At 35.8% G+C, this 10,540-nt stretch overlaps 1 protein-coding gene and 1 long non-coding RNA gene across 2 annotated transcripts; both read right to left on the bottom strand.

Moving 5' to 3' along the window:
* Window positions 1–2,469: 2,469 nt before the first annotated feature.
* LOC136677688 (uncharacterized) lies at window positions 2,470–3,969 on the bottom strand. The gene is made up of 3 exons (XR_010796405.1): window positions 3,932–3,969; window positions 3,105–3,222; window positions 2,470–3,018 (listed from the first exon to the last, which is right to left on the bottom strand). It is a non-coding gene; the product is annotated as an uncharacterized lncRNA (long non-coding RNA).
* Window positions 3,970–4,670: 701 nt separating this feature from the next.
* On the bottom strand, window positions 4,671–10,108 carry LOC136678446 (uncharacterized). The gene is made up of 5 exons (XM_066656497.1): window positions 9,417–10,108; window positions 8,647–8,760; window positions 7,794–7,907; window positions 6,167–6,280; window positions 4,671–4,790 (listed from the first exon to the last, which is right to left on the bottom strand). Exons 1-5 carry the CDS (start codon window positions 9,588–9,590, stop codon window positions 4,671–4,673), a joined length of 636 nt encoding a protein of 211 aa, XP_066512594.1. The 5' UTR covers window positions 9,591–10,108.
* Between the last annotated feature and the right edge of the window lie 432 nt (window positions 10,109–10,540).

The following is a 10,540-nucleotide window of genomic DNA, read 5'->3' as shown; positions in this document are numbered from 1 at the left end:
TTGAGCACTTTGCACTTTGAGGCATCTTTGGAATGTAAAGTGCATTACAAATTAAAGGTATTATTATTATTTATTATTACTGTTATTATTATTATTATTATTATTACAATCCGATTTTCAGTATTGTTCATATAGATGCCGACACTCAGCTCTCCCTATGGTTAGCCTTCAAAACCTGGTCAGAATACTGCAGGAAATGTTCATAATAAGAGCCTTATAATAGTTAACAAAAACTCCTTGTTTCTTTTCATTTAGGGGATACACACTGTTATGAAAGTGAAGATACATTGTAATATATTCTGAACCAAACTGCCTGCTCTCACTGAAAGTGTGCAGGAGAGAGAGAAAGTCTAATGTTTCTTTTCTTTGGATGTAATGTCTCTCTGTACTTCTCCAAGCACTCCCTCTTCCCTCATCATTATTGCAGGCCTTATCTGCAATAATTGGTCTCATTAGTGGAGTGACTGGACCACTGGACCTGTAGGGGTGTGTGTGTGTGTATGTGTGTGTGTGTGTGATGTCAGGCTCACTCAGAGCTCTGAGAGCTGTGTTGTGGGAGTTTCGAGACGCTGGTCGATTACTGCTGCTTTGTCTTGGCCCGGCTGCAGCATTTTTGGAGGTTAGCATGCTATTCCCTTCTGATAGCAGCTACAATACACACTTAAGTTGGTTTTAATACAGTGTTGGAACATAGGGTCATACATACAGTATGTGCATTATGGAATGTAAAATATTAATATTATCATCTCATAACTATATTATGTTAGTCTTAATTAAAAGATTTTAAACTTTTTGAAAATAACCAGCCGTCATGTGGGACAGTGTAAAAAGGCACTGGAGATTACATTTGTTGGTGAGTAAACCAATCAATATTCATTCTAGTAAAACAATGAACTTCAATAAAATCTGATTACATTAAAATATACATTTTAATGGTTTAACTTTACAGTTTAACTTTATGAGGATATCTTTTGAGAGCCTCAATGTAATATTAACTCTACCTAACCCTATACCTAAATCCTTCAAAATGACCCTTGGAACCACACAGACTTTCTAAGTGTTCTTATCTAATGCTAATGATTTATTTAAAAATAGTGTTTCTGCCTTAGAACGCCCAGCATGTATCTTCACCCTGCATGTGTTTTAGGCAAAAACTCTCTTTGAAAGTAAAACACTGTCAAAAACTTTGAATTAATTTGTTTAAATCTTTCAGATTAAATTAGGCACACAATTAAAAAATGGTGGATTTTCCTTTTAAGTTCAGGATACACAGGGTTATTCCCTTTCAGTTTTTAGTTTTCTTTCACCCTTTGGTAGATCCTTGTATCCTTATTTTTATATTTTTTTCTTTCTTTTGTCCCAACAACACATGAAAACAAATGCCAGTGTGAACACACACACATGTTCAGTCGCTTACTGTGTTCTTAGTCTCTAGAGGAATACTGAGAACTCCTTACTTTAGTGTAGCATATCTTTAAACGTCTTAGCTGATAAATAGCATAATACTCTCTTCTCTCTCTCTCTCTCTCTCTCTCTCTCTCTCTCTCTCTCTCTCTCTCACACACACACACACACACACACACACACACATATTAAGGATGCTGGCCCCTCAGTGATACTACACTCATTCAACCACATATGGATGATGACAGAAACTCCACTTAGCAACAGCTCATTATATATATATATATATATATATATATATATATATATATATATATATATATATATATATATATATATAATATATATATGTATTTTCAGCCAACAACAGACAAGCATGGATACTAGCATTCACACCATAACCATACAGCACCCTAAAGAAACACTCACCTAGGCACACACATACACATACTCTCAAACACACACACACACACACACACACACACACACACACACACATTCTTGTAGAAGCGTTATCTGGGGACTACGAGCTGGATCCTACATTGTGGGGACGCGCATTTCTAAAGGCTTTAGGAACAAATGAAACACAGATTCATGTTTCAACTGATCCTGGAACAGCAGCTGTCACTTTAAAATAAAGAAAATACATTAATAAAGCAATGTGACATTTTCCGACATTCTGGGGACTGTTTCTGGTATTCCAAACATGTGAGGACCAGCACACACACACACTGACACTTCCCAGTATTTTGTACAATGTAAGTACTTGTGAACAATCTGGGGACAAATTTTACTAACAACTGGTTTGCAGCCACAATGCATATTTATAAGAAAAGACAAATGATGTTGTCATATGAATAACACATTTATTCATTTCCATTTAAACTTTTTTTTTTTGCCATTTGCCCATGCCGTATTTTGTACAAATCATTAATAAATACCTTAAAATTTTCAAAAGCATCTACAAGGTGTACAACCACCTCAACACTTTAAGCTGCCAAGGCCCCAATAAGTATAAAAAAATTAAAAGAAAACAACCGTTTTATGAAACACTCACTCCCAACGTTTAAATGGTTCTTTTAAACTGAAGAAATATGGTGACGTTTCTTCAGACTGATGAAGAATGTGCTGTATATGGCTCTTTATAGCACCAAAAGTGTTATAACATACAAAACATTCTCAGTCAATCTGAAGAAAATAACAATTTTATTGTTCATGGGTCTTTACAGAGCCACTGTAAAACTGTAAAAATAAAAAACCCTAAAGACGACATCAGCCAACTTTTCAATGAAATCAAATATTGTTTTTTTCCTATAGGAACTTTATAAATGAATTAACAAAACAAAACAAAAATGCATTTTAATGCAGTAAATGGCTTTTTATTCTGGTTTACATCTTCCTTTTAAGAGTAGTAATTCTGTTTTTGACAAAAAATTTCACAGCCAACCAATCTGTCTTTCAACAATAGGATTCACGCTATAGGTTCTGCTTTTATACAGGCCTCACAATGTTGTTTTCCTGGCACTGTGCAAGTTTTGATGAACCTGTTCAGATGTTTTTCAACAGCTTTCACCTCATTGGTCTCCCATTTCCTTTTCTTAACCACCTTGACACCTGAATAAATGCAGGACAACATCAGTCAAAACATACAATGTTTTTCCATTTCATAACAGCTTGCCATAATGTTTATCAGACTATACCTTTGGGAACTAATGTGATACTAGTTGGTTCTGATGCTGGTGTTGCTGTTTGGTTCTGATGCTGATTGGTTTCCTGGGCTTGCTTTGTAGATGTTTCTATGTCCAGTTCTGCTCCAATCTAGTTAAACACAAATTAAATGCATCAAACTAAAAGAATAAGTGGCAAAGAACATCCAATAATAGTAATAATGATAATGACAAGAAAAAAGTGTTTACTGAAGAAAAAGAAAAAAGACTGAAAGATAAAAAATAAAAATAAATATTGGTGGCTGCTGGGGCTGTCAATCACTGATCACCCTTCATCACGACCAGCTCAGTAAGAGATACCAATCAAGGACAGGGCTGAACTGTAACATGCTGCAGAGCATAACTATTTTTTTTTTAATATGTCACAAAAATAACAGGGCTTAGTTACTGCTAGCAAGCCATACAATTACATATGTCAGCTGAAAACCATCCAACGCAGCTACAAAGTCGATCGATCATTCCATTTTTATCCAAAAGTTGTGGTTTTGCTACGGGGTTCCTAAGATATTTCTAGATACTTGTTTTTACACCAGTTCAACTGTGCACAAAAAGGTAATGGTAAATCACTTCTTTATTCTACCAAGAACATGCCCAATATTAAAAACATGTTGCCATACAATAATCAAGAGGAACACTAATTCTGAAACTATTTTAAGGCTAAACACACCAATCAAAGTAATTATTTTTAATAAAATTCTTATATTCTTATATCCTGTGCCAATACTGTTAGAGTACATTGTACATTGTGGGGACTTGACGTTTACTAAATAAAAAACACATGAAATATAATAGTTTCATACCATTTTGCAGAAAGTAGACTCTTGCAGTGATTGTTGGGTGCCATGGTGATAGTCTCCAGAGGCACAATCTGGCTCCAGACCTTTACTGTCTGTTGTCATTCCACTTTTTGTCACCTGAAATGGGCACAACAGTCACTAACATGTCCGATATTAAAAGCATGTTGCCATACAATTAACAAGAGAAACACTAATAAGTAGTAGAAACTATTTTAAGGCTAAACACACCAATCAAACTAATTATTTTTAATAAAATCCTTATATTCTTATATCCTATGCCAATACTGTTAGAGTACATTGTACATTGTGGGGACTTGACGTTTACTAAATAAAAAACACATGAAATATAATAGTTTCATACCATTTTGCAGAAAGTAGACTCTTGCAGTGATTGTTGGGTGCCATGGTGATAGTCTCCAGAGGCACAATCTGGCTCCAGACCTTTACTGTCTGTTGTCATTCCACTTTTTGTCACCTGAAATGGGCACAACAGTCACTAACATGTCCGATATTAAAAGCATGTTGCCATACAATAAACAAGAGAAACACTAATAAGTGGTAGAAACTATTTTAAGGCTAAACACACCAATTGAACTATTTATTTTTTTAATAAACCTCATTCTTTTTTAACAGCTGCTTTGTGGGGACTTGAATGAAATCCTATGCCAATACTGTTAGAGTACATTGTACATTGTGGGGACTTGACGTTTACTAAATAAAAAACACATGAAATATAATAGTTTCATACCATTTTGCAGAAAGTAGACTCTTGAAGTGTATGTTGGGTGCCATGGTGATTGTCTCCAGAGGCACAATCTGGCTCCAGACCTTTGCTGTCTGCTGTCGTTCCACTTTTTGTCACCTGAAATGGGCATAACAGTCACTAACAAGCCCGATATTAAAAACATGTTGCCATACAATAAACAAGAGGAACACTAATAAGTGGTAGAAACTATTTTAAGGCTAAACACACCAATTTAACTATTTATTTTTTTAATAAACCTCATTCTTTTTTAACAGCTGCTTTGTGGGGACTTGAATGAAATCCTATGCCAATACTGTTAGAGTACATTGTACATTGTGGGGACTTGACGTTTACTAAATAAAAAACACATGAAATATAATAGTTTCATACCATTTTGCAGAAAGTAGACTCTTGAAGTGTATGTTGGGTGCCATGGTGATTGTCTCCAGAGGCACAATCTGGCTCCAGACCTTTGCTGTCTGCTGTCGTTCCACTTTTTGTCACCTGAAATGGGCACAACAGTCACTAACATGTCCGATATTAAAAACATGTTGCCATACAATAAACAAGAGGAACACTAATAAGTGGTAGAAACTATTTTAAGGCTAAACACACCAATCAAACTAATTATTTTTAATAAACTTCTTATATTCTTATATCCTATGCCAATACTGTTAGAGTACATTGTACATTGTGGGGACTTGACGTTTACTAAATAAAAAACACATGAAATATAATAGTTTCATACCATTTTGCAGAAAGTAGACTCTTGCAGTGATTGTTGGGTGCCATGGTGATAGTCTCCAGAGGCACAATCTGGCTCCAGACCTTTACTGTCTGTTGTCATTCCACTTTTTGTCACCTGAAATGGGCACAACAGTCACTAACATGTCCGATATTAAAAGCATGTTGCCATACAATAAACAAGAGAAACACTAATAAGTGGTAGAAACTATTTTAAGGCTAAACACACCAATTGAACTATTTATTTTTTTAATAAACCTCATTCTTTTTTAACAGCTGCTTTGTGGGGACTTGAATGAAATCCTATGCCAATACTGTTAGAGTACATTGTACATTGTGGGGACTTGACGTTTACTAAATACAAAACACCTGAAATATAATAGTTTCATACCATTTTGCAGAAAGTAGAGTCTTGAAGTGTATGTTGGGTGCCATGGTGATTGTCTCCAGAGGCACAATCTGGCTCCAGACCTTTGCTGTCTGCTGTCGTTCCACTTTTTGTCACCTGAAATGGGCACAACAGTCACTAACATGTCCGATATTAAAAGCATGTTGCCATACAATAAACAAGAGAAACACTAATAAGTAGTAGAAACTATTTTAAGGTTAAACACACCAATCAAACTAATTATTTTTAATAAAATCCTTATATTCTTATATCCTATGCCAATACTGTTAGAGTACATTGTACATTGTGGGGACTTGACGTTAACTAAATAAAAAACACATGAAATATAATAGTTTCATACCATTTTGCAGAAAGTAGACTCTTGAAGTGTATGTTGGGTGCCATGGTGATTGTCTCCAGAGGCACAATCTGGCTCCAGACCTTTGCTGTCTGCTGTCGTTCCACTTTTTGTCACCTGAAATGGGCATAACAGTCACTAACAAGCCCGATATTAAAAACATGTTGCCATACAATAAACAAGAGGAACACTAATAAGTGGTAGAAACTATTTTAAGGCTAAACACACCAATTTAACTATTTATTTTTTTAATAAACCTCATTCTTTTTTAACAGCTGCTTTGTGGGGACTTGAATGAAATCCTATGCCAATACTGTTAGAGTACATTGTACATTGTGGGGACTTGACGTTTACTAAATACAAAACACCTGAAATATAATAGTTTCATACCATTTTGCAGAAAGTAGAGTCTTGAAGTGTATGTTGGGTGCCATGGTGATTGTCTCCAGAGGCACAATCTGGCTCCAGACCTTTGCTGTCTGCTGTCGTTCCACTTTTTGTCACCTGAAATGGGCACAACAGTCACTAACATGTCCGATATTAAAAGCATGTTGCCATACAATAAACAAGAGAAACACTAATAAGTAGTAGAAACTATTTTAAGGTTAAACACACCAATCAAACTAATTATTTTTAATAAAATCCTTATATTCTTATATCCTATGCCAATACTGTTAGAGTACATTGTACATTGTGGGGACTTGACGTTAACTAAATAAAAAACACATGAAATATAATAGTTTCATACCATTTTGCAGAAAGTAGACTCTTGCAGTGATTGTTGGGTGCCATGGTGATTGTCTCCAGAGGCACAATCTGGCTCCAGACCTTTACTGTCTGTTGTCATTCCACTTTTTGTCACCTGAAATGGGCACAACAGTCACTAACATGTCCGATATTAAAAACATGTTGCCATATAATAAACAAGAGGAATACTAATAAGTGGTAGAATCCATTTTAAGGCTAAACACACCAATCAAACTATTTATTTTTAATAAAACTCTTATATTTTTAAATAGGCACTGTGTGGGACTTTGTGTAAACCATTCATTTGAAAAGACATTGTGGGGACTCAGTGGGGGAGCTGCACCATTTGCCGAATGAAATCCTTTGCCAATACTGTTACAGTACGTTGTGGGGACTTGACGTTTACTATGTAAAAAACACCTGAAATATAATAGTTTCATACCATTTTGCAGAAAGCAGACTCTTGCAGTGATTGTTGGGTGCCATGGTGATTGTCTCCAGAGGCACAATCTGGCTCCAGACCTTTACTGTCTGTTGTCATTCCACTTTTTGTCACCTGAAATGGGCACAACAGTCACTAACATGTCCGATATTAAAAACATGTTGCCATATAATAAACAAGAGGAACACCCATAAGTGGTAGAAACTATTTTAAGGCTAAACACACCAATCAAACTATTTATTTTTAATAAAACTCTTATATTTTTAAATAGGCACTGTGTGGGACTTTGTGTAAACCATTCATTTGAAAAGACATTGTGGGGACTCAGTGGGGGAGGTGCACCACTTGCCGAATGAAATCCTTTGCCAATACTGTTACAGTACATTGTGGGGACTTGACGTTTACTATGTAAAAAACACCTGAAATATAATAGTTTTATACCATTTTGCAGAAAGCAGACTCTTGCAGTGATTGTTGGGTGCCATGGTGATTGTCTCCAGAGGCACAATCTGGTTCTAGACCTTTACTGTCCGCTGTCGTTCCACTTTTTTTCACCTGAAATGGGCACAACAGTCACTAACACGCCAGAATGTTGCCGTACCATAAATAAGAGAAACACTGATTAATGGCAGAAAATACTTTTATCATCTCCACTTAACATATAGCAGCAATTTGTAGTTCTACATTTCTAGAATTTAGTCAATCTGATTCTCTGCATACTTTATCATGTTCTTCAATGGTCAGGACCACCACAGAGCAGGTATGATTTGGGCAGTGGATTTCTATCAGCACTACATTTACACTGATGTGGTTGTGGTGGTGTGTTAGGGCGTGTTGTGCTGGTTTAAGTAGATTACACACTCACACACACTGATATTGTGGTGATAGTATAAACGCAGCGCTAGTAATGATTCACCACCCTAATAATACCTGATCTGTGGCTGTACAATGGGTGTCCTGACCACTGAAGAACAGGGTAAAGGGTGGTCAACAAAGTATGCAAGGAATCAGATGGACTAAATTCTGGATCTGTAGAACTTCAAGGTGCTCCTCTATGGTATGTGGAGCTCATAAAATAGACACGTTTAGAAGCAAGTAGGTGGTTTTAATGTTAAGGCTTATCAGGGTGTGTAAAGCAAGTGTAAGACACAGCACTGTATACTGGTGTATATCCCAACTGATGTACATGAGTTCAGAAATCACACCTAGTGTTATACATTTCCTATACTGGTGGAGTACATACACATAGCATTTACAGTGTGTAAGCTGCATGAACAAAAGTCGTTTTCCTTACTTGAATCTCAGAACCAGATCTGTGCTGTGAATGTTTGGTGAAATGCTGATCAACTTCAGAGGCAGTTTCTGACTCCAGGTGACTACTGCCTGCTTCCGGTCCACTTTCTGACACCTAAAATGATAACATCAGCCACTATTAAACTTATAAGGTAGAAGGGTACCAGTTATTATCAGCTACCATTGGAAATCAAGTGGATGACTAAAGAGGTAGTTAGTTGTTTTTAATTTATCTATCGGCTTCTGGTCAGTTGCCTTGGTTTTGAGAAGGACTGTGTGTTTATATATAAGAAAGAACTACAGTGGCTTTATCTCATTTGGAAACTGAGTTTGAGGATATCGCAGAGCTGTCAAATCACACTTGTGAAAGTGTTTTTTTTTTAATAATTTGACAGTTTAGTTTGAGAATTTGAGCTGCAAGAGAAAAGTAAAATGTATGACTGATAAAATGGGTAGAAAAACATTAGGCAGAAGTCAAAGGTGTATAAAACATTTGTATAAGGATTTTATACATGTAACATTTGAGTAGCTTCCATCAGGCAAATGGTAACTAATGCCAAGAGACACCAGGAATATTTAAAAGAGGTCACCTTTACTGAAATGCAGTGGAAATTATCATTTCTTTGTAAATAGGTTTTATAATCGCTTGTATACTACACTACAGTTAATAGTTTGTTGTGAGTGTGTGTGTGTTGTTGTTGTTGTTGTAGGTGTATATACATTGTCAAAGTTTTGTCACAAGTGACCAAAGATGAATTTCCACATTCTTACTTTACTCCTCCAGGGACAATCACCATCTCCATAGTTATATGTAATCTCCACTCCAGATGTGATGTCTCTTAAAGCAAAAAGACACAACCGGGGCCTTCCTTCCAAAATGATTCTCTTCATTTTGCAGTTGGGGTTAATATGGTCTTCCAAGAATGCCATCATCTCTTGCAGCATCAATACTGAATTTGAACAAACAGAAGACAGATAATTTGTGACAAAATATATTATTTTAGCTGTAGATAGTTTTAGTTGAGATTGTTCTAGAATTCAAACCTAATCAAACCAAACATTACATTCTGAGGTGAGGTACACGACATTTTGTTAAATAGAAATACTACTGAACTAAATAATGACTACAAAGTACAGTATATGTACATGTTTTCTGTAACCCCTGCCAGGAAAAACAGCAGAGACAGGCATGGATGCACATGTTGTGTGTGCTGGTCAACAGAAATGGATGTTGATAAACTGATGACCATGCTGAGCTCTCCACTTAACCCAGTACCAGCCCAGCATTAACCGGCATAGAGCAACATAGATCAGCTTAGACCAGTATGAAATATGCACTGGTTTGTAGAAAGAAGGCCTGGATTTTTAAGAAGGTAAATGTATTTTTCCCCTAAGCATTTTTTTTCCATTTTCTGCCTGAAATTACATACAAACATCTTTAGGCTTTCTCCTCAGGCAGAGAAACTAGAGTCAATTTTATGAAAAGCCTTAAAAAATGTAAAATAAAACATTTAAAGGTATTGAAATTAATCTGCAGTGGTCAATATCTGATAAAAAAAATGAGAAAATGTAAAAAATAAAAAGGTAAACACACTCCTAAATTTCATTTTATAATCTAGATATCAGTGACTTCAAACTGAAGAGTTAATGTCCAACAGTTTGAAGTTATTCAAGCTGGAATAGACAGTGAACCGGGGCCTGGCCAAGTGTCTCCAAAGACTACAACCTCTCCATAAAGATAATGATTCATTTTACTGCAGAAAAAAATAAAAATAAATTATATATATATATATATTCAAGTCATATATATAATCTAGACTTAATGGCAACATTTACAATGTTTTTCTTTACAAACTAGACTCCTGCAGCTCTCCAAGTGCCCTTTTACCCTGAAC

Source organism: Hoplias malabaricus, chromosome Y, assembly GCF_029633855.1.
Source record: "Hoplias malabaricus isolate fHopMal1 chromosome Y, fHopMal1.hap1, whole genome shotgun sequence".
Classification (NCBI taxonomy): Eukaryota; Metazoa; Chordata; class Actinopteri; order Characiformes; family Erythrinidae; genus Hoplias; species Hoplias malabaricus.
Note: the sequence above shows the minus strand (reverse complement) of the source record. Positions and strands in the feature narration are given on the sequence as shown.

Coding starts and splice junctions, on each gene's coding strand:
- LOC136678446 (XM_066656497.1), bottom strand. CDS start 9,590: ATGCTGCAAGAGATGATGGCATTCTTGGAAGACCATATTAACCCCAAC. Junction 6,281..7,793: donor AGTCTGCTTTCTGCAAAATG/GTATAAAACTAT, acceptor TGCCCATTTCAG/GTGACAAAAAGTGGAACGAC. Junction 4,791..6,166: donor AGTCTACTTTCTGCAAAATG/GTATGAAACTAT, acceptor TGCCCATTTCAG/GTGACAAAAAGTGGAACGAC.